General features: G+C 36.2%; 1 protein-coding gene across 7 annotated transcripts in view; it reads left to right on the top strand.

Moving 5' to 3' along the window:
* TINAG (tubulointerstitial nephritis antigen) overlaps positions 1-25,230 on the top strand; it is a 179,965-nt gene that overhangs the window by 24,336 nt on the left and 130,399 nt on the right. For 6 of the 7 annotated variants that reach the window (XM_035295929.3, XM_054254125.2, XM_035295927.3 and 3 more), the window contains 3 exons: positions 5,389-5,503; positions 18,306-18,429; positions 22,353-22,503. In XM_035295929.3, the coding sequence (XP_035151820.2) occupies positions 5,389-5,503; positions 18,306-18,429; positions 22,353-22,503 (390 nt within the window). Of the gene's footprint in view, positions 1-5,384; positions 5,504-18,305; positions 18,430-22,352; positions 22,504-25,230 lie in introns of all 7 variants that reach the window. The other variant, XM_054254126.2, reaches the window with a different exon arrangement.

The following is a 25,230-nucleotide window of genomic DNA, read 5'->3' on the forward strand; positions in this document are numbered from 1 at the left end:
GCCTGTGATTTCTGCACATTGATTTTGTATCCTGAGACTTTGCTGAAGTTGCTTATCAGTTTCAGGAGATTTTGGGCTGAGATGGTGGGGTCTTCTAAATAAACAATCATGTCATCTGCAAATAGAGAAAATTTGACTTCCTCTCTTCCGATTTGAATACCATTTATTTCTTTCTCTTGCCTGATTGCCCTGGCTAGGACTTCCAATACTATATTGAATAGGAGTGGTGAGAGAGGGCATCCTTGTCTAGTGCCAGATATCAAAGGAATGCTTCCAATTTTTGCCCATTCAGTATGATATTGGCTGTCAGTTTCTCATAAATGGCTCTTATTATTTTGTGATATGTACCATCAATACCTACTTCATTGAGGGTTTTTAGCAGAAAGGGCTGTTGAATTTTGTCAAAGGTCTTTTCTACATCTATTGAGATAATCATGTGGTTTTTGTCTTTGGTTCTGTTTATGTGATGGATTACATTTATAGACTTGCATATGTTTAACCAGCCTTGCATCCGCAGGATGAAGCCTACTTGATCATGATGAATAAGCTTTTTGATTTGCTGTTGCATTCTGTTTGCCAGTATTTTAATGAAGATTTTTGCATCGATGTTCATCATGGATATTGGCCTGAAGTTTTCTTTTTTGTGTTTCTGCCCAGTTTTGGTGTTAGGATGATATTGGTCACATAAAATGAGTTGGGGAGGATTCTCTCCTTTTGTATTGTTTGGAATAGTTTCAGAAGGAATGGTATCAGCTCCTCTTTGTATGTCTGGTAAACCTGTCTGGACCTGGTCTTTTTTTAATTAGTAGGCTATGAATTGCTACCTCAACTTCAGCCCTTGTTATTGGTCTATTCAGGGATTCAACTTCTTTCTGGTTTAGTCTTGGGAGAGTGCAAGTGTCCAGGACTTTATCCATTTCCTCCAGATTTACAGGTTTGTGTACATAGATTTGTTTGTAGTAATCTCTGATGGTAGGTAGTATTTCTGTGGAATCGGTGGTGATGTGCCCTTTATCATTTTTTATTGCATCTATTTGATTGTTCTCTCTTTTCTTTTATTAGTCTGGCTAGTGGTCTATCTATTTTGTTGATGTTTTCAAAAAACCATCTCCTGGATTTACTGATTTTTTTAAGGGATTTTTGTGTCTCTATCTTCTTCAGTTCTCCTCTGATCTTAGTTATTTCTTGTCTTCTGCTAGCGTTTGAGTTTTTTGATCTTGCTCCTCTAGCTCTTTCAATTTTGATGATAGGGTGTCGATTTTAGACTTTGTTTTGCTCCTCATGTGGGCATTTATTGCTGTGAATTTCCCTCTACACACTACTTTAAATGTGTCCCAGAGACTCTGGTATGTTGTGTCTTCATTCTCATTGGTTTCGAAGAACATCTTTATTTCTGCCTTCATTTCATTATTTACCCAGTCAACATTCAGGAGCCAGTTGTTCAGTTTCCATGAAGTTGTGCGGTTCTGAATTAGTTTCTTAATCCTGAGTTCTAATTTGATCACACTGTGGTCTGAGAGACTGTTTGCTATAATTTCCGTTCTTTTTTATATGCTGAGGAGTGATTTACTTCCAATTATGTGGTCGATTTTAGAGTAAGTGAGATGTGGTGCTGAAGAGAATGTGTATTCTGTGGATTTGGGCTAAGGGTTCTGTAAATGTCTATTAAGTTCACTTCGTCCAGATCTGCATTCAAGGCCTGGATTTCCTTGTTGATTTTCTGTCCAATTGATCTAATATTGACAGTAGAGTGTTAAAGTCTCCCACTATTATTGTGTGGGAGTCTAAGTCTCTTTTTGTAGGTCATTAAGGACTTGCTTTATGTATCTAAGTGCTTCTGTATTGGGTGCATATATATTTAGGATGTATTTAGCTCTTCTTCTTGTATTGATCCTTTACCATTATGTAATGTCCTCCTTTGTCTCTTTTGATTTTTGTTCATTTAAAGTCTGTTTTATCAGAGACCAGGATTGCCACCCCTGCTTTTTGTGCTCTCAATTTGCTTGGTAAATCTTCTTCCATCACTTTATTTTGAGTCTATGTGTGTCTTTGCACATGAGATGGGTTTCCTGAATACAGTACACCGGTGGTTCTTGGCTTTTTATCCAATATGCCAGACTGTATCTTTTGATTGGGGCATTTGGTCCATTTACATTTAATGTTAATATTGTTATGTGTGAATTTGATTCTGCCATTGTATTACTGATTGGGTGTTTTACCCTTTGGATAGCGTGATTTCTTCATTGCATCATTGGTCTTTACCATTTGGTCCTTTTTTTGCAGTGGCTGGTACTGGTTTTTCCTTTCTGTGTTTATTGCTTCCTTCAGGAGCTCTTGCAGGGCAGGTCTCGAGGTGACAAAATCCCTTGGCAATTGCTTGTTCATAAAAGATTTCCTTTCTCCTTCACTTATGAAACTTAGTTTGGCTGGATATGAAATTCTAGGTTGAAAGTTTATTTCTTTAAGCATGTTGAATATTGGTCCCCACTCTCTCTGGCTTGTAGGGTTTCTGCCGAGAGTTCTGCTGTGAGTCTGATGTTCTTCCCTTTATGGGTAATCTGACCTTTCTTTCTGGCTGCCATTAGTATTTTTTCTTTCATTTCAACCCTGGTGAACCTGATTATTATGTGCCTTGGGGTTGCTCTTTTAGAGGAGTATCATTGTGGTGTTCTCTGTATTTGAATGTTGGCCTGCCTTGCTAGGTTGGGGAAGTTCTCCTGAATAATACCCTGAATAGTGTTTTCCAGCTTGGATTCATTCTCCCTGTCATCTTCCAGTACACCAATCAGGCATAGACTAGGTCTTTTCATGTAATCCCATATTTCTTGAAGAAATTGTTCATTTCTTTTCACTCTTTGTTCTCTTTTCTTGCCTTCTCTTTTTATTTCATTGATTTGATCTTCAATCTCTGATATACTTTCTTCTGCTTGATCTATTTGGCTATTGAAACTTATGTATGCTTCATGAAGTTCTTGTACTGTGTTTTTCAGCTCCATCAAGTTGTTTATGTTCTTCTCTAAGCTGGTTATTCCAGTTAGCATTTTGTCTAATGTTTTTTCAAGGTTTTTGCCTTCCTGGCATTGGGATAGAACATGTTCCTTTAACTCAGAGAAGTTTGTTATTACCCACCTTCTGAAGTCTGCTTCTGTCAATTCATCAAATTCGTTCTCTGTCCTGCTTTGTTCCCTTGCTGGTCAGGAGCTGTGAACTTGTGGTGGGGGAGAGACGTTCTGGTTTTTGATGGTTTCATTCTTCTTGGACTAGTTTCTCCTCATCCCTTGAATTTTTATAGTTTTGATCTCAGGTAGCTGCTTGGGGAGACAGCCTTTCCTTTGTCTGCCTGCAGAGGTGCTGCTGGGCTGCCACTGATTCAGTGGAGCTGCTGCATCTTTTATTTACTCAGGAAAATTAGGTTGGTTTCTGTAATGGTGGCTTCCATTGCCTGCAGAGGTGCTGCTGGGCTGCCACTGATTCAGTGGAGCTGCTGCATCTTTTATTTACTCAGGAAAATTAGGTTGGTTTCTGTAATGGTGGCTTCCATTCCGCCCGCCAAGCTGTATAGTTGCTGGTCACTCTCTAACTGACATTCTGGGTGTCTAACTCTGGAGTGAGAGTTTTTTGGCCTGCTGGGCTTTGTGTGGCAGGGGAACCCATCCTGCCATTTGAACTGTTTCTCTGCATTCCATTTTCCTTCTTACTGGGGGACGGGTATCTCTGTCCCACTGACATTTTGGCTTTCTCAGCCTCTGCTGGTGCTTCTGCCTAGATCTATGCTGACCTCTCCAGCTGGCTGAAGTTGCTGTTCTGCTCTGTTCAGGCAGCTCACTAAGGCTTTTCAACCCAGTGAAGATCTCCTGTTCTGTGGGTTGTAGAGGGCTTGGGTAGAGCACTGTATCCGAACCAAAGTCTCGGGAAGATTCCCCCAATCCTCCAGCTGGTTGTGCACTTCTCCTGGGTGGGGCCTTGCTGCACCTTGACGCAAAATGCCCTATTTGCTTTATACCCACTGTCTGACCCGACCCACAGAATGAACATGGTACCTTGTTTGGAATTGTGGAGACCACTTGGCTTCTGCATCTCTCTTGCTGGGAACTGCTTTCTGGAGCTGCCTCTTATTCAGCCATCTTGGGATTGCCAGGTATATTATTAAAAATTAAGTTGTAGGCCAGGTGAGGTGGCTCATGCCTGTAATCCCAGCACTTTGGGAGGCAGAGGGAGGCAGATCATCATCTGAGGTCAGAAGTTTGAGACCAGCCTGGCTAACATGTTGAAACCCCATTTCTACTAAAAATACAAAAAATTAGCTGGGTGTGATGGTGCATGCCTGTAACCCCAGCTATTCGGAAGGTTGAGGAAAGAGAGGAGAAGCACTTTAATCTCAGAGGCGAAGGTTGCAGTGAGCTGAGATGGCGCTATTGCACTCTGGCTTGGGCAACAAGAGCATAACGTTGTCTCAAAACAAAAAAAAAATTAAGTTATATTTTCAATGTTTCATAATAGCTGATCACATTCTAAACAATTTTGGTGATAAACACAACAGGACAGGATTTAGATTTGACAAAATTACTGAAAATATATTGACCGCAAGTTGTAGATAGTTCAGAATAGCCAATGATTAAGTTTCTTGCATCTTTCTAATTTTTTATCTACTATAATCTGTAAAAAATTTTTGTGATCTTCAAATTTCAATATTAAATTTTGAAGAGAAAGTTTTTTCTAATTCATGGCACAAAATATGTCTCTACAAGAATATGCACTTTTGTTACCTAATTTCACATCAACTGATTTTTCTTACTAAGATGACTGAGCACTTAACACAAATGAATTCATTTAATATAGAATATGTAATGTGTCAATATCTGATTAGCACTGATGTCATTTTTAAAAATTATAACTATTTTGTCCTTCATTTTTTATGTATACTTTTCTACCTGGTCAATTTCTTTTCAAATCTAAATTGTAAAGAAAATGTATTAACCTATTTACTGTATAAGTACATTTCTGTATATTTAAGCTTCTTTCTAAGATGAATGTAATGGCATTTAAAGGAAGCTGCATATATTGGCCTTATTAACACTTAATCCCTTTGTAAATGTTAATATGTATGTAAATATTTCATATTCTTAGCATTAGCCTATATTAATTTGGCCTTGTGTTCCTCATATGAGTCATTAAAATTCTTAAAATGGATCTTATTTAGGAAGAGTATCTCATACCTTTGATTATTAAAATAATAATGCATCATTTATGTAAAGAATATTTAGCCTTCAATAATTCTCATTATATGAGATTTGCCACTGTTGAATTTCAGAAATATAAAGGAATGTGTGTTTATAAAAGTGATGTCACATAACCTGTATATATTTTTCTCTTTCATTTGTAAGGCAGTTGGACAGCACAGAACTACAGCCAATTTTGGGGAATGACTTTAGAAGACGGTTTCAAATTTCGCCTTGGCACCTTGCCACCTAGTCCCATGCTCCTGAGCATGAATGAAATGACAGTAAGTGTTCTTTCTGATTCATGTATGTGCATGTATTTGTATAAATGTGTTCATGTGTACATCAAAGCAATTTAAAATCACTAAAATAATGAGTTTTCAGCTTTCAGAGTCATAATTTTGTCATGCAAATACAAAAATCCTTTCCCCAATGGTTGTTAAATTCCTCAAAAGTTTCATGTGGGCTTTGCAAATTTACTGTTATCAATTAGACATAGTCTCCTTAAGAATGATTGAGTGGGCTGGGAATATGGCTAAATAGGAACAGCTCCAGTTGGCAGCTCCAGTTGAGATCAATGCAGAAGGCAGGTGATTTCTGCATTATCTTCTGAGGTACCTGGTTCATCTCGTTGGGATTGGTTAGACAGTGGGGCAGCCCACAGAGGGTGAGCAGAAGCAGGGTAGGGTGTTGCCTCACTCTGAAAGAGCAAGGGTTGGGGAACTACCTCCCCTTGGCCAGGGAAGCCACGAGGGACTGTGCCATCAGAAACCATGCTATCTGCTCCAGATACTACACTTTTCCCATGGTCTTTGCAACCCACAGACCAGGAGAGTCCTTCAGATGCCTACACCACCAGGGCCCATGGTTTCAAGTGGCCAAAACTGAGTGGCCATTTGGGCAGACACAGAGCTAGGTGCAGGAGTTTTTTTTTTTTTTTTTTTTCCATACCCTGGAATGCCAGTGACACAGAACTGCTGACTCCCCTGAAAAGGGGGCTTATGCCAGGGTGCCAAGTTGTCTTTCTCAACAGATCCCACCCCCATGGAGCCCAGCTCAGATCCACTGGCTTGAAATTCTTGCTGCCAGCACAGCACTCTAAAGTTGACATGGGACACTCCAGCTTAGTGGGGTTAGGGCCATCAACCATTACTGAGGCTTCAGTAGGCACTTTCCCCTCTCAGTGTAAACAAAACCACTGGGAAGTTTGGACTGGGCGGAGCCCATTGCAGCACTGCAAAGCCCTTGTAGCCAGACTGCCTCTCTAGATTTCTCCTCCCTGGGAAGGGCATCTTTGAAAGAAAGGCAGCAGCCCCAGTCAGGGGCTTATAGATAAAACTCTTGTCTCCCTGGGACAGAGAACCTGGGGGAAGGGACAGCTATGGGCATAGCTTCAGCAGACTTAAACCTTCCTGCCTGCCAGCTCTGAGGAGAGTAGCAGATATCCCAGCACAGTGTTCAAGCTCTGTTAAGGGACAGACTGCCTCCTCAAGACCCCCGTGCTTCCTGACTAGAAGACACCTTTCAGCAGGGGTTGACAGACACCTCATACAGGAGAGTTCTGGCTGGCTTTGGGAAGGTTTCCCTCTGGGATAAAGCTTCCAGAGGAAGGAGCAGATAGCAATTTTTGCTGTTCTGCAGCCCCCTCTGGTGATATCCAGGCAAACAAGGTCTAGAATGAACATCCAGCAAACTCCAGCAGACCTGCAGAAAAGGGGCCTGACTGTTAGAAGGAAAACTAACAAACAGAAAGCAATAGCATCAACATCAACAAAAGGATGCCCATGTAAAAATCCCTTCCATAGGTCACCAGCATCAGAAGTCAAAAGTAGATAAATCCACAAAAATGAGGAAAAACTGGTGTAAAAAGGCTAAAAACTTCAAAAACCAGAATGCCTTTTTTCCTCCAAAGGATCACAACTTCTCGCCAGCAAGGGAACAAAATTGGATGGAGAATGAGTTTGATGAATTCACAGAAGTAGGCTTTAGGAGGTGGGTAATAACAAACTCCTCCGAGCCAAAGGAGCATGTTCTAACCCAATACAAGGAAGCTAAGAAGATTGATAAAAGATTGCAGGAACTGCTAATCAGAACAGCCGTTTAAAGAAGAACATAAATGACCTGATGGAGCTGAAAACATAGCACGAGAACTTCGTGAAGCATACACAAGTATTGATAGCTGAATCAATCAAGAGGAATTAAGGATATCAGAAATTGCAGATCAACTTAATGAAATAAAGCATGAAGACAAGATCAGAGAAAAATGAACAAAAAGGAACAAACAAACCCTTCAAGAAACATGGGACTGTGTGAAAAGACCAAATCTGTGTTTGATTGGTGTACCTGAAAGTGACAGGTAGAATAAAACCAAGTTGGGAAACATACTTCAGGATATTATCCAGGAGAACTTCCCCAACCTTGCAAGACAGGCTAACATTCAAATTCAAGAAATACAGAGAACACCATAAAGCTACTCCTCGAAAACAGCAATCCCAGGACACATAATCATTAGAGTCAAAAAGGCTGAAATGAAGAAAAAAGTGTTAAGAGCCACCAAAGAGAAAGCTCAGGTTACCCACAAAGGGAAGCCCAACAGACTAACAGTGGATCTCTCTGCAGAAACCCTACATGCCAGTAAAGAGTGGGGGCCAATAGTCAACGTCTTTAAAGCAAAGAATTTTCAAACCAGAATTTCATATCCAACCAAACTAAGCTTGGTGAGCAAAGGAGAAATAAAATCCTTTACAGACAAGCAAATGCTGAGAGATTTTGTCACCACCAGGCCGGCCCTACAAGAGCGCCTGGAGGAAGCACTAAACATGGAAAGGAACAAGTACCAGCCACTACAAAACCATAACAAATTGTAAAGACCATTGACACTATGAAGAAACTGCATCAACTAATGAGCAAAATAACCAGCTAGCATCATAATGACAGGATCCAATTCACACATAACAATATTAATCTTAGTTAACCATCTCACACCAGTTAGAATGGCAATCATTAAAAAATCAGGAAACAGCAGATGATGGAGAGGATGTGGAGAAGGAGGAGTGATTTTACAGTTGGTGGAAGTGTAAATTAGCTCAACCATTGTAGGAGAAAGTGTGGTGATTCCTCAAGGATCTAGAACCAGAAATACCATTTGACCCAGCAATCCCTTTACTGTAATTTATAAATCCCTTTACTATAATTTATAATCCTTTGGGATTATAAATCATTCTACTATAAAGACACATGCACATGTATGTTTATTGTAGCACTCTTCACAATAGCAAAGACTTGGAACCAACCCAAATGCCTATCAGTGATGGATTAGATAACGAAAATGTGACACATATACAACATGGAAAACTATGCAGTCATAAAAAAGAAGGAAGGATGAGTTAATGTCCTTTGCAGGGACATGGATGAACCTGGAAACCATCATCCTCAGCAAACCAACACAGGAACAGAAAACCAAACACTGCATGTTCTTACTCAAATGGGATTGGACAATGAGAACATATGGGCACAGGGAGGGAAACATCACACACCGGGGCCTATTGAGGTGAAGGGCAAGGGGAAGGCGAACATTAGGAGAAATACCGAATGTAGATGATGGGTTGATGGGTACAGCAAACCACCATAGCACATGTATACCTATGTAGCAAACCTTCCCATTCTACACATGTATTCCAGAAATTAATGTGTAATAAAAAAAATTAAAATAGATAATCCAAAAAAGTATAATTGAATGTTCATTTACATTGCCAATGACTTCACACAAATAACAATTTCAGATGATTGTTTTTTCAGTATGCCAATGCTTCAGCAAATCATGGTTCCTATTTTTTTTTTAACCTAAACATAGTTATTTTGTCCTATCTGTAGGAATATCCATTATCAGAATAAAATAAATGTTGGTATCTTCAGACATATATGCTATGATGATTAGTAAAAGTTGATCCTCAAAAATCCTCAAGATTTTTGTTAAAGAATATCTTCAAATTTTGCCTGATGACCTCACAAACTCCCTTGTAAAATTACCTCAATTTTCCTAACATTCATATACTTTACACTACCATACTGGTTTTTTCCCTTTCATATTTTAGAAGTGTCATCATCTGCTAATAGGTACCTTGCACAAAGAAGTTTCTACCTCACTTGTTATTGCAAACCTCTTACTCTCAGAGCTGCAGTGTTACCACCCAGTGTGTGGTGTTCCCCAGGCACATATATTTCCCAGTTGAGATGTCGATTATATTAAAGGCCTGTTATAAATGCTCAGGGCAGAGTGGTACTTCCAGGCTGCAGGAATGTAACCTCTCCACTTCCCAAGGAAGACATCGGGTCCTGGCTTCCTGGAAGCTCTCAGCATCTTTAGCAAGCTGGGTTGTTGTGTGCTGTTGGATGAGTTATAAATGCACGGGTTTCTCTTTAAATGTTTAATGTACTTTGTTTTTAAGTGATAATTGCCTGAGTTATTATTCTGATTCAAGTTCCAGTAGCAAGGCCCCTAAATTATAACTAGTATCAGAGAAGACAATAACAGACATTTATTAAGTCAGTGTGTGTTAAAGTACTTAGCAGTTTCTTACATGATCTCATTTAATTTTCCCAGCAGCATGATGTAGTGGATACTATCATTACTCACATTTTAAAGACAGGCAAATTGAGGTTGAGAAGCTAAGTCACGCAGAGATTGAGAGAGGTTAAGAGCCACCCAGAATTACTTATATTGTGTAGCCAGGACACATCTGAAAAATCTGTCCCCCTAAAAATTTACTAGAGTTTCAGTAGAGTCAATAAGCATTGGCTAAATCAGGTTCAAAGTAGTAAAAAGACTTAATATCTTAACCAAAGCTAGTTTTCTGAAGTGTTCAGCTTTTATTATTTTTAGGTCTCCCCTACAATAAGTAAGATTTAAATGTTTAGAGATGTGGCTCCAATTTGTGGTTTTGAGTGACCTAACTGTATGGTCAACTAAAAAAGAGTAACGTTTTTCTGTTTTATGTCTCATTTTTGTTCCTGTCTAGCAGGAAAAAAAATAATATGCAGCAAGCATTATTTAAGAAAAGGGGACAGCCCTTTATAAGGTTTGCTCTTTCATTTGCTTTTATTGAGGGCCACGGTGGGCCACACACTCACTTTTCTGTGCCTATATATTTCCTGAAAATTATGTCTAATGTATCCTTTATAAACTGATTTCTGCAGCTTGGAATATTTTATGTTCTAGAGAAAATGAGTTACATTTCTTTCCCAAGTTTCCACTCACCATAGCAAAAAAAAAAAAAAGGAAATTTAATTCAAAATCATTTATTGGCTCCTGGGGATTTGTTTGCATAAAAATCACTGTGGTGATATTTAAATTAAAACTCTTAATTATGAGTTGGGAAGAATTTAAGTTACCTAGTGCTTTGAATTATTGTAATAAGTTACAACTCCTGGAATTGCCAAGTACTTCCAGGAAAGTAATAAGAAAAATTCAACTGAACCAATAAGAGTTCTATTACACTTAGCATATAAGTCAAGGAAATGCATCTTATTTCTAGGGCACAATAGTTAAGTACTAAATTTCTGAGTGTTAGAGATGTGTTAATATCTGGCCAGGTGAAAGAGAATCAGAAATAATAGCAGGTATTTCTAGGAAGAACTTGAAGTATGAACTGAGTTGAACTAGAAGCTATAGGAAGCTGTAGCTACCATTTAGTTTTATAACTAGTTCTTAGCCTGTTGATTACATAGAAAAACCCAATATGTGATATCAGACTACCTCCAAGTACAGTGACAATGAATTCCTTTTTGTGGGAATTCTTTTGGATAACTGGTTCCCATCCCCGCTCCATGATTTTTTCCAACTTTTAAAAAACTATTTTCAACATATATACTAAAGCTAGAGTTAGGCAGTAGCCAACATATGATTTAAAGCATACTGAAAAATTTCCATGCACCTCTGTCCCTAAATGTCTCCTTGGCCATATTGCTTAAATAAGAGTTGGGATTTGGGAAATTATTATCTCTGGATGGGAAAGATGAGCTATGAGTCATCCTGAATTCTTGGGAAAGCTCTTTCCTTCCCTGGCTTCATTCCTTAGCTTAAGTCATTATTCCCATAATGTGTCTACTGGGTCCTCCACTCATTGTCTCAGTCTCCTGCAAAAATGACAATAGTGGTAGTATCTAGCTCATAGGGTTGCATAAGTCCCATCAAATACTGGATGAGAAATACTTAGCACAGTACTTTAATGTAGTAAAGTATTAAATGCTATTATATAATATAAAGTTGTTCTTCTCCCTTGTATTGACCTTTGGAATAGCAGGGTTCTGAGATAAGTTAATGTTGTAAGGACTAAGTTATTAAAACCTTCACTATTGGGAGCATTTCATTTGATAAAGAATGGCGTAGCCCTGGATTTATTGGCTCTGATAGAGTTTATGTATTTCTGGCGAACTGAGAGTTCTGTGATGCTCTCATACCAAATCAAAATCAACTTTGTACCTGACTGTTTTGCCAGACATAATGTTCAAGTGCTTCTGAATTTGGGAGACAGTGCCAGGAAGCTTCACTGTGTTATGTCTTCTTATAAATATTAAAGATATATTGAAAAAATACTGTTTTCACATAGAAATGTGAAAAATAAGAATTCATTTGTATGTTTGACTCCATTAAAATTTGTTTTTTTGACAATTTTGAAATTATTTATTCCCTAAGGAGACTGATTAGGTTACTAAAGCTATTACCTGTAAGTATTATGTCTAAGGTGGAACTATTTGGAAACAATTAAAATATGAAGAAGGCTAGTATGGCATTTAAAACCTGTTGGTAAACTATATTATATAATATCAGATTGATGCAAGTAAAACATTCTGAAATTGTTTGGGTCAATCTCATAGCTAACCAGGATGACATCTTTTCTCAGTTATCCAATATAGATGAATATATTGGCATTAGCTAACAAAGAAAAATAATGTTATGCTTTCTATAGTTTGTTGGAAATTAAAGTAAAATAATTATTTTATAATAAATCTTTTAAAGCTACTGATTTTTGAGATGAGAAATGGAAAAATTTTTTTAATCATCTGGGTACTTTATTCTTACACATAGCAGCTGACTGACTAGATTTTTTTCTCTAGTCATTTGTTATAATACAAGGATTTTTTTTTCCTTTCAGAAATATGTTTCAATGACAGCCAAGTACTGAGGAATGAGAAATACCTTTGAAAATCTCAAAGTGAATTTTCCAAGTTTAGTTTTTACTGTTCAAGTAAAATCTTTTATTTGTTTCTTTTATTTATTTACTTATTTATTTTAGACAGAGTCTTGCTTTGGTAGCCCAGGTTGGAGTGCAGTGCTGCTATCTCGGCTCACTGCAACCTCCACCTCCTGAGTTCAAGCAGTTCTCCCCTCCTCAGCCTCCTGAGTAGCTGGGATTACAGGCAACTGCCACTAATCTCCGTATTTTTAGTAGAGATGTGGTTTTGCCATGTTGGCCAAGCTGGTCTCAAACTCCTGACCTCAGGTGTTTTGCCTGCTTCGGCCTCCCAAAGTTCTGGGATTATAGGTGTGAACCATCGTACCTGACTAGGATTTGAAATTCTTGATTTGACTAAGAATAACCCTGTCTGAACAAATATCTACTACTTGATTGCAATATTGTATGTCACCCTTATAAACAGAAGCCTCTCTAGAAACTAAAACATTGAGTATTAAAATAAAAAACACAGTTATATAGTTATATACTTTATATAATACTGAGCAATAATGACCATTTTCTCCACAAAATTGTTGTTTAGCTCCCACACACATGAACGTAAGGCAAATGGCATCAGGCTTCTGGAATACAGGAAGGCTGATGATGCCGCAGAAGAGGGACAGGGCCAGATGCTATGTGGAGTCTGTGTTTGTATACGTTTCCTTCAGCTCATCTCAGAATTTTCTCATCCATGTAGGGAAAAACTGAGGATAGAATAGGATGATAGTTGTTCTTGCTGTCACTGAATTAAGAATTTTAAATTTCAAAGAGCATCAAACTGTCTTTCTTCTTACTATTTTCTGTCCCTCTCAGAATGGAACCTCACACCCTTCGGTAAACTTTAGAAAATATACGCCTGGCCTCATTCCTTATTTACCTGCACTTGTAGCAGAATGAATGTATTTCAAATCAGTTTTCAGGTTTCCAGTTTGATTTTTCTGCACTATTCACAGTCTGATGTATAACACTGTGGTAAAATTGAGTGTGGCTTGAACAACACAGTAGGACTGAACTGATTATTGCATAAGAAATCTTCACAAATAAATGTAAAAATTTATTAATTTATTCTCTATGAATAAATGTTTTAGGTTGTTAAAAAGTAGCTTCCTAAAGTGATTTTGTGTGTTCATAGTACAGGCACCTACTCTCTGGCCTCCCCATGTCTGAGTCTGTCTTGTTTTAAAGTATGTTTCATAAAACACTAGTTCATTGATCTGCTTCACAATAAAAATGATATAAAGTAAATAAAATAAAATAATATATTTTGCACTGGGCCAGATCCTATTTCACATCATGAACATTATTAACATGTTTTAGAGCTCACATATACTAGCAGTTTATAAAAAATAGTGAAGACAAAAATCTAATTTTCAAAACTGGTGTTTCTCAGAACTATTTTATTAACTCCCTTTGTAATTATATATTAAAATTCCTCAGAACTAATGTTCTAAGGAACTCATTTAGGGAAATATCACAGTTCATTCATTTTCAGATGCACATTTTTTTTCACTTGTTAACACCTCTAAAATTGAGATGCTTTCTTACATTTGTTGATGTCTTAGGTTCAATGAAAATATGACATTGCCCTAGCAACTTTAAGGACAAATATGTGTGCTGTTTTAGTTATGATTAGGCTCAGCTGAGAGTGACAAGAATTCAAAATGACAATTCCTTAAGTAAGATAGGAACCAATTGCTCACCAGTAAATCTAGAAGTGGGTAGCCCTGCGCTAGACTTGTACTCTGTGGTGTTGGATACCCACACTTCTTTCTTCTTGTTGCTCCATCACCCAGCACCTTTATCTCCAAGGTCCTATAATGGTTCAAGGGGACTGCTGTATGTCGATCCATAATGCCTACTGAACAAACATGCCGGTAGTGTTTTTGCCAGCAGAAAAATACAAAAGATCAAAGGATTAAAAGTCAAGGGCCAGCTATCTCTTAAGGAAAGATCTCAGAAGCTGCCAAATAGTACTTCTGTTTACATTTCATTAGGGTAGAGCTTAGTGATAGCAGCCTGGGTAGGGAGGTTGATGGGGGGTGTGGGGTGGGACTGGGAAACGAAGTCACTTTTCTGAACCTGAATGTGCTAAATAAAAGTTCTATTCCTATGAAGAAAAAGGCAGAACTGGAGATGAGCTAACACTACCTGCCGTAGGGCAATCACTGTGCATATTGATCTTTACAAGAAAGAGATCATTAAAAAATTACCCTATTATAAAAAACTAGAGACATATCAAATGATACCTCTTTTAAAGGTAAGTCATAAGGACAAATATTGTTGAAGATGAGAAATTTATTTAGCCAGTAGCAACTAGAAAATTAGCCCTTTCATCCCCAGTATCAAATAGTTCTGAAATCTCTTGGTATTCATGGTCACTGAGCTTACATTGTAAAGGTCATACCAGAATTACATTCTCTGTTGCTTCATTTGCTTCTCAGGTCACTATGAGCATCCAAGTTTAAGTGGGTAGGGGAAATACAACTAAGGATAGAGGGGCTGATTCATACAGGGGATGTTATACAGATAGAGACTCAATTGTGAGAATGTCTAGAATTTATTCTGAGGTTCCTGAGAAAATTGATCAGTTTTTCTCCAGCTACTCTGTGATTGCATTTCCACCATGCTTTTAGAGATTTTAATTTAACTAAATGCAAAAGTTATACAGTCTTCCAATATGTATCATATTTAATCCTCATATTTACCCACAGTATCTTTAATTCCTAATTTTTAAATGGAAATACTGAAGCAGGGAGACTATTCACATTGAGCCTCAAATTTGGCTAATATTGATTTGAAAATATAATTAGATCCTGATTAAAATATTTTTCAACATTACAATTAAAAGAATTAAGCATGTCTATATAAAATTCATCTCTTAAAAATGAATTTCTATCTACTTAAGCCAGTGCCATTTTGGATTTTCTGTCACTATCAACTGGTCTTCTTGATTATTTTGCTTATTAACCAAAAAATGTTAATTAACAACAAAGGTATCATTCATTAAGGTCACACTTCCATTACCAATTCCTAACACTTGTTATTCTGTGATGCTTACCTTTATTTATAAACTCTAAAAAACTTACTTAACAGAGGAAAACAGTATTTTTGAAATAATGAGATAGAAAATTTTCTGTGTTTTTATAATATCATATTAGCTGATATATTGTGAGGTACATAAAAAATATGTATCTGCTGGGCCTCAAATCCTAGGAGCTTGTTTTTAGGAAAAGCAATAATAAATGTAATGATCTTGAAAATCCAACAGATGAGCTTCATAAATTTATCTGTATTAGTGGATTGATATATATGTTTTGAATAAAAATGTCATTTTGTTTATTGTTTCTCTATTGCCTTGTCTTAATGAGAAGGATTAGCCATTTTTTTTAATTTTTAAAGAAAAAATCATAAAAGCTACAAATGCATGCTGGTATTATAATTTAACTTAATGTGACTATGGAGGAAAACATACTTTTACTTGATATATATGTATTTCATTATTATTATTAAATATGTATTGAGTATTTCCCATATGCAGAGCACTCTGGTAGGCTTTCAAATGTGGAGGTCAAATTTTAAATAACCAACCCTGTAGAATTAATTGTATTGAAAGTAATAGTTATGTGTTCATTGTATCAATAGAGCAGAAGGATCACGTCCTAGCTTTGTCATTAAATTGAAATTTTAAAGTGATAAAATAACTGGTACTCCATCTATTTCTCTGAAAAGACGAGGCAACCTAGTATTATAAATGCTTGAAGGTGCACTGACAAATGAATAATATAAAATTGGAAGGGATGAGTTTAAGATATGTATATTTCTGTCCCAGCTAGAAAGGTACCTTTTGAAAGTGAGTCTATATCTCTCAAATTATCTACCCAGAGCAATAAATATGTTTTGCCTCAACCCTAAGATTCTGCAATGCAGTTCATCTAATGGCATCAAAACTTCCAAATCACTTGGTTTTCTATGATACTATCCTTCAAGTTATCATGCAAGCACTTCACAATGATTTGCTTGATGTTTTTGGCATTTTCTTACATGATCTAAATAGCAGTAATGGAACTCAGGATATAGTCATTTTTTGATCAGGTGGTAATAGTTCCCTAAATCAAAACTGAACTCCCCTATTAAAATACAAATTGATAAATTATTTTGGATGAAACTCTTTTCAAGCAGACGCGTAAATTCTAAATGTTCCTTGTTTTAGTCTTGAAAGCTATTACGTACTTACTAGAAGTATTTTTTTTTTTTGCAAGATACCAAGCAGATCAATAATATGACTGGTTCAAGGCACAATCATAAAACTTTTAAATTGGTAAAATTTTATCTTTTACAGACATTTTACTTCTGCTGCAAATTATCCATTTATTTTTGATAAAGTAGGGAAACAATACAAATGAAAGTTAAGAATTTTGAAACTTGGGTGTAGTCCTAGTCCAGTCTCATTTAACTGAGGGACTGAACATGTCTTTTAACTGTTAAAAGTTAGTTTTCTCATTCATTAATAGAACTAATAATATTTGTCCATGATTATATCACATAGGAATATTAAGAATATAAAATAATCAGTATGAAAACATTAAACCACTTTCAAAACTTTAAAGAACTCTCAGAAATGATTGGTATGTGTGTATATGTGGGTGAGAACATGTATACACAACTGATAAAAAATTAATAAATTGTTTATAAGCCTGATTATTTTTGGAAGTAAAGGTCATCTCTTTAGAAAAGTTTGGGAAATAACAGGTTACTGTGTTCTAGTTTTTCTTTGAATGAAATGACCAGAACAAGTTTCATACTTGGTCATACCAGAACAAATATTCATTGCCTTCTTGGAAAGATGGCGGCCAAAACTGACTTTGTCAGGGCTTATACCTGGGCCCTTAAGACATTGTGGTTTTGCACAGTTGCTCTTAGACACTTTCTAAAGTCCTTTTTTTTATTCTGAGACAAAGTCTTGCACTATCGCCCTGACTGGAGCGCAGTGGGGTGATCTTGGCTCACTGCAGCCTTCGCCTCCCAGGTTCAAGCGATTCTCTTGCCTTCTTGCTTCAGTCTTTCAAGTAGCTGGGATTACAGGTGCCCACCACCACATATAATTTTGTTTTTTTTTTTTTTTTTGGTATTTTTAGTAGAGATGAGTTTTCACCATGTTGGCCAGGCTGGTCTTGAACTCTGGACCTCATGATCCACCCACCACTGCCTCCCAAAGTCCTGGGATTATAGGTGTGAGCCACCATGCCTGGTCCTGAATCCTTTTTTAGTATTCAAGAATTTTATAAATATTGTTCCAGTGTTAGTATTTGTGCTGCTGAAGTAAGCACAGATTTTATAAATATCAACCAATTCATCCCAGTTTTATTTCCTAATAGCTGGTGCAAAATTGATGTGGTCCTTGGGGTTCTAATACACATGTAATACATAATTGTCAGAAATGCACCCTTTCAAAATTAATTTCATCTCAGAATCGTATACACTCTTTAAAATAGGAGAGAAAAGTAAACATTCTTTATGAGGACAAATTTGAATAATACCATGTAGTCTTCCTACGGATGAGCAAAACTCTGATTCAAGGTGACAGAAACATTGGCTGATAGTATTGCACTGTGCAGTAAACCAGAAAAACCATTCTATGTATTATTCTCATGACTATGTATTAGGTTATGAGTTCCCACATTGAATTGTCATTTTTAACCATAAAGTGAAATAGAAATCCCACATAGCTATAGTTCATCTGGAAACTTGGATGTATTTTAAAAATAATTGTAACTTTATAAAAAGGCATGACATTTTCCTATTGAGACATATTTGAGAAAATCTCATACATGTACCTCTTCTTCTTCTTTAGGCTTCTTTACCTGCAACAACTGATCTTCCAGAATTTTTTGTTGCTTCTTATAAATGGCCTGGATGGACACATGGCCCATTGGATCAAAAAAATTGTGCTGCATCCTGGGCATTTTCCACTGCAAGTAATAAAGTCATTTTAATTCTTTTCTTATAAGCTACCCCTTTTGGCTCTAGAGACTGAGAGAATAATCAAACAATTAGAATATTTAAATATTAGCATATGATAAAATAAAATCTCATTGTGCTGAAGAAAGTAACCTGAAGATTATATAAAAAATTAATTTTTCGTCTAAAAGTTGTATTTTATTTTTAGAGTGCAATTTTAAATAGAGAGTGAATCAAAAGAGTTACAAAATAAAGTTGCTAAAATGCATTTGTCTATTCAGAGTTAAGGCCAGATGATAAAAAGAGGATTAAGGTTCTTCGTCATTCATATGTTATTTATGATTCTAATATACATATAGATACACCCACATAAACCTCATTTTCTGTTTTCTTTATGTAGTTTGCAAAGCTGTAATTAATCTAATTTGGTATAAAGTAAGACTTTAAAACTAAATAATGATGGATCAAATGGATTTTATTTCATTTTAAATAAATACAGGTTCTGACTCAAAAGTAATATAACTGATCTTCTAATCAGAATAGTTTCCAAATTAAGTCTACTATTACTCAAAAAGTATAAACAATGATTCTTTTATAGTTACTTTTATAGAAGTTCACAAGTCCAGTAAAGTAGTTACAGGCTAACCCTCAAATTTGGTCTCCAAAATTATCCTCAAAGGAGTGCTGAATATATTTCAGCAATTAAGTGAGAGCTAACATGATGATGATTGGCTGTCATTAAATTATTTTCATAAAACTAAGCTCTAGGGCTTACAAGTAACTTTTAACAGTGCAAAAACAGTTTAAAGTCATGGAAGGATTGTGAATAAGCACATAGGCTCTTCGAGAAGCCAGCTCTGAAAGGTAGCATATTCTGGGACAGAGAAATGCTAGTATCTTTGTCTAAATATCATTGCTCCATGGTATCAATCAGACAATTCCGGAAATACCTTTGTTAGTGCCATAATGGTAGTCCAGCTCACCCCAAGCGGCTACATTTATCAATTCACTGCTGCCCACACCCCCTCTCTGGCTGTCTTATGCTGTCCTTGATGTGTTAGGGACACACATGGAGACCTTACTAAGCCAAAATTTGTTTGTCTATTGATAGTTAAGGCAAGATAATAAAAACAAGATTAAGTTTCTTTCAGATGGGTGGAGAGAGATTTAATATAATAAACCATCTGCCATTTTTTGTTCATGTGGTTAATGTGTTACACCTAGCAGGTGATCAATAAGAATTTTGTCTAAAATTTACATTATGCCACTATTTCTGAAGATGTCTAAGGAAAAACATTAATGGTGAAATACTGAAAGGAACTTGCTAGGCTGGAGGATTTATCTTGGTGTTCCAGGTCACAACCCCACAGATAGCCTCTGCACTGCGCCAAGTCGGGGCCGTTTCCCTGCCTAATTCATGGAACATCAGAGAGAGGTTTCCTTCTGTGATTCCAGAGGACATAGTTTTGTATCCTGTGTATTCAGTATGATAAATTAGGGCAATTTTTTGGTTAAAGAAAATAAATTATGAAACTCTAAAAAATTATGTCAGAAAGTATTAGTTACAAAAAAGGATTATCTCTCAGAGAAACTAAAAGCTATAAAATGGAATAAATAAGACTCTTGACAATATGCACGTATATTTTAAAGAGTTATTAATCAAATCAAATTCAAGCCATTTGTCAGAAGCTGAAGAGATAAATAGATATTACTCCCACTGTCATAGTGGGAGTAATACATGTTACTTATATTTGAAGACAGAACAAAACAAGCAGGGGAAAGAATAGAGCATGTCTCAGACGTAATGTCCAGTGAAAGTTTTTAAGAAGAGGGTGGGATACAATTGGTTGAAATTAGTCATTCTTAAATCTTCTGACCTTTTCTAAATATTTCAAGTGAATTTTGACTAAACCACCACTGAGATTCAGAAATGTCAGTATAAGAGCAACTTATTGCATAACATTGGGATTTAAAACACTTATCCTTTAGATAAAATCTACAGATTCATGAGGCTGGAAGAGATTTTAAAGGTCACCCTTTTCAAGCCTGTAGTATTATAAACGAGGCCCAAGTAGGTAAAGTGGCTTACCTGAAGCCAAAAGATGAGAAATATCACAGATATCCCTGGAAACCAGGCTTCCAACTTTTGGGCTACTATTTTCTCTACACTATAAAAAGTATTTTCTAAATGAATACACAGTTACACCAACATTTAAAAAAATTTTATTCTAAATCTTTGTGCTGAATGTCAAAGCATCAAAAATTTCTCCTTTCTTTGATGAAATAGGGAGTTATTTTCTTGACACTATCAGAAGTTGTATAATACCATTTGCTCCTATGAAATATAACCTAGTACAATAGTAGACGGAATTCGAATAGGGAGTTGGAGGTTACAAATTTCACACATATTGAACGTCTAAAGAATGCCAGCAGTTGCCCTACAGCATTGTAATATGTTGTAGTTACATCAAAATCATGTGTATACAAAGATACATATGTAAATGAATTAAATGAATTATTTTAGAAAAATTTTAAATTAGCACCTTGAGGGGTTTCAGGACACTGACAATTTTGATGAGAGAAATACTATAACTTTCACTAAGAAATGTGAATGAATGGAAGAAAGGTTATTACTTTGTTGCCTTTAATTAAAAGCCAGTGAGAAACTAAGCACCCAGAACAAGACTGTACCAGATATTCAACAACAAAAATGTCTGTACTGAAGTAGTACCCACTCCAATTTTCTCGTGATCTCATCACTCACATTAGTTTATTTTGGTACCATAATCAAAATGAGTACATGTGTAGGATTTTGCTATTGGTTGGTTAGTTCCCCTGGTCTGTTATTGTACGAAGGAAGAAGCGTCTCTTGTTTCTTGTTCATCATTGTAATTTCCAGTGCTACAATGCCTGTCAGCTAATAGGTGTTTAATAAATGTGTTGAGGAAAGGAATGAACCAATAACAATTACAATTCTAGGGAATCATTTAAACAAAAGAAGTTTTAATAATAAGTTCGTGTGTGTGTGTGTGTGTGTGTGTGTGTGTGTGTATAACTAATGATATGACTATCATAAATATATTACCAGTTGTATATAGCATTACATATAATCAGTTATATAGCTATTTGATAGTATATATATAATTACAATATAGCTATATGTGATAAATCATATGTAACTAATATTAGTTAATAATAGTTACAACCATTAATAATTGTAACTAAATAAATATATTCAGCTTATTTTATATATAGGTATACATAAGCTGAATTCCATGTCTACTGAAACAAGATTAAGATAATAATCTTCATTTATGTTATGAGCACAAAAGTGTGCAATGTAGCTTTTAGATATTGTAGAAAATAAATTCATATTAGTCTCGATTAGCTTAAGTCTCCTGGGTAGCTAAATTAGATATCAGTTTAAAAACAAAGGAGTCAATTTTATTCCAATATATCAGATAACCGTGGATGAATTTCCAGTTAATAGTTCTATGATTAGTTTTCTTGATTACTCCAGTTTAGTTACACTCATTTAGAAAACATATATTGCCCATGACTACATGCAAGGTACGGTTCCTGGTGCAGGAAATTGAAATATAAGGAACATACGGCTCTTGCCCTCCAAGAGTTTCACTTGACAGATTACTCGATGAGTTCAGAAGTATATAGAACATCAAAGGAACAAGAAACCAGAAAAATCTTTGAAGTCAATAGGACAATGGAGTAATATCAAAATAGGACAAAAATTATGACTGAAAGTATGACACAGTTCAACTGGTTGGAATACATAAATATATTAATGCTATTTAGCTTTTATTAATTATTAATTATATACAGTTTTAAAGACTAGCTTAGGGTTCAAACAAAAAGGATTATGTATGTTATTAGGAATGCTATGTACCATTTGAATGTTAATTGATAACTCTGTTTGAAATAGGTGTGGCTGCTGACCGAATAGCAATTCAGTCTAAGGGAAGATACACAGCCAATCTATCCCCTCAGAATTTGATCTCTTGCTGTGCCAAGAACCGTCATGGATGCAACAGTGGAAGCATTGATAGGGCTTGGTGGTACCTGAGAAAACGTGGGTAAATAGCTGCCTAACGTGTTTCTAGGATTTTTATGAGTGGTACATTGTGTTAGAACAAGGAAAAGAACCTCAGTATTTTAACAAAAAAAATTTAAATATATATATACACACACACACTACCTCTACATGAATATAAATATGCTATTTAAATATGCACTATATTTGTTATCTATTGAAATTAGAAGCTATTAGAGACACTTCTTGAAGAATGTATGCATTTCTAGCTAAACTAATATGAATTTTACTTTTGAAGATGCGAGCAAACATTTCTTCTTGTTGCTCTGATCCAAGTGAGTCCCCACAGACAGAATAAAGTAATCGGGGTTGCAGATCTCTCTGTCGTGCTTTTCAGTTACCCAGGTTGATGAATAGATATAAGAAGAATAATGTAAAGAAATAATTTACAGTTGTTTTAATTCATCAGTATGGTTCATTAATTGTCTCCAACCCACTGGATAAAAAAATGGGAGGTTACATTTCCTTAGTCTCATGTAGCCTGATACCCATATAACATCCTTGTGTCTGTTATAAGAGCTGATCCACTAAAAAGCTGAATTATTTAGCTAAGGAAGCTGCTGCTGATAAAGAGTGGTGTATATATGTACTTCTCACTTGCTCTTCATCGTTCACTCAGTGTTCTGGGTCTGCTACAGGACCAGTTAGATGCTATAGAAGATAGTGGATGTCAGATTTTGATGGGTTGCAATAAATTGCTTTAAATATTTTCATGTTTTGCCTAAAATGTGATGCTTTGAATGGGCAACTTAGGCTGATATTTTCCTGGTGTACTAGTGCTTGGTTGGCTTCTGTTTTGTATTATGATAAAAAAATAAAAGCCCTTTAAGAGCTTAAAAATGTAAATTATCATTGAGACCCAACTAAATCTTATTGTATTGGACTGCTTGGGGTACTACGAACAAAATTTCGTAGACTGAGTGGCTTGAAAAGCAAGCACTGATGTTTTGGAGGCTGCAAAATCCAGGACCAAGTTGCTGGCTGATTAGGTTTTTGCTAAGGGCCCTCTTTCTGGCTTTCAGATAGACACCTTCTCGCAGTGTCCTCACATGATGAAAGAGAGTTCTGGTTTCTTCCTTTTCTTATAAGGGCACTAATGGCATGTTATGATGGCCCTACTCTCATAACATCCTTTAAAGTGAATTATCTCTCAAAAGCCTACCACCAAATATCATTACATTGGGTATAAGTACTTCAACATACAATCTTTTTCTTTCTTTTTTTAAATTATAAGTTCTGGGGTACATGTGCAGATCGTGCAGTATTGTTACATACGTATACACATGCCATGGTGGTTTGCTGCCTCCATCCCGGCATCATTTACATTAGGTATTTCTACTAATTTTATCCTTCCTCAATCCCTCCTCCCCCTGCTATCTCTCCTATAGCTCTCCCATCCCCCAACAGGCCCTCATATATGATGTTCCCCTCCCCGTGTCCATGTGTTCTCTTTATTCAACACCCACTTATGAATGAGAACATGTGGTATTTGGTTTTCTGTTCTTGTGTCAGTTTGTTGAGAATGATGGTTTCCAGCTTCATCCATGTCCCTGCAAAGGACATGAACTCATCCTTTTTTTAAGGCTGCATAGTATTTCATAGAGTATATGTGCCACACTTTCTCTATCCAGTCTATTATTGATGGGTATGTGGGATGGTTCCAGGTCTTTGCTATTGTAAACAGTGCCTCAATAAACATACACGTGCATGTGTCTTTATAACAGAACAATTTATAGTCCTTTGAGTACATAGCCAGTAATGGGATTGCTGGGTCAAATGGTATTTCTCTTTCTAGGTCCTTGAGGAATTGCCACACTGTCTTGCACAACAGTTTAACTGATTTGTACTTCCACCCACAGTGTAAAAGCGTTCCTATTTCTCCACATCCTCTCTAGCATCTGTTGACTCCAGATTTTTTAATGATCACCATTCTAACTAGCATGAGACAGCATCTCAGAGTGGTTTTGATTTGCACTTCTCCAATGACCAGTGATGATGAGCTTTCTTTCATGTTTTTTGGCTGCATAAATGTCTTCTTTTAACAAGTACCTTTCATATCCTTTGCCCACTTTTTGATGGAGTTGTTTGTTTATTTTTTTCTTGTAAATTTGTTTAAGTTCTTTGTAGATTCTGGATATTAGCCCTTTGTCAGATGGGTAGATTGCAAACATTTTTCCCATTCTGTTGGTTGCTGGTTTACTATAATGATAGTTTCTGTTGCTGTGCAGAAGCTCTTAAGTTTAATTACAGCCCATTTGTCTGTCTTGGCTTTTATTGCCATTGCTTTTGATGTTTTAATCATGAAGTCTTTACCTATGCCTATGTCTTAAATGTTATTGCCCAGATTTTCTTCTAGGGTTTTTATGGTGTTAGGTCTTATATTTAAATGTTTAATCCATCTGGAGTTAATTTTTGTATAAGGTATAAGGAAGGGGTCCAGTTTCAGCTTTCTACACATGACTAGCCAGTTTTCCCGACACCATTTATTAAGCAGGGAATCCTTTCCCCATTGCTTGTTTTTGTCAGATTTGTCAAAGATCAGATGGTTGCAGATGTGCAGTCTTACTTCCGAGGCCTCTGTTCTGTTCCATTGGTCTATATGTCTGTTTTGGTACCAATATCATGCTGTTTTTATTACTGTAGCCTTATAGTATAGTTTGAAGTCAGGTAATGTGATGCCTCCAGCTTTGTTTTGTTTTGTTTTTGCTTA

Source organism: Callithrix jacchus, chromosome 4 (genome assembly GCF_049354715.1).
Source record: "Callithrix jacchus isolate 240 chromosome 4, calJac240_pri, whole genome shotgun sequence".
Lineage (NCBI taxonomy): Eukaryota > Metazoa > Chordata > Mammalia > Primates > Cebidae > Callithrix > Callithrix jacchus.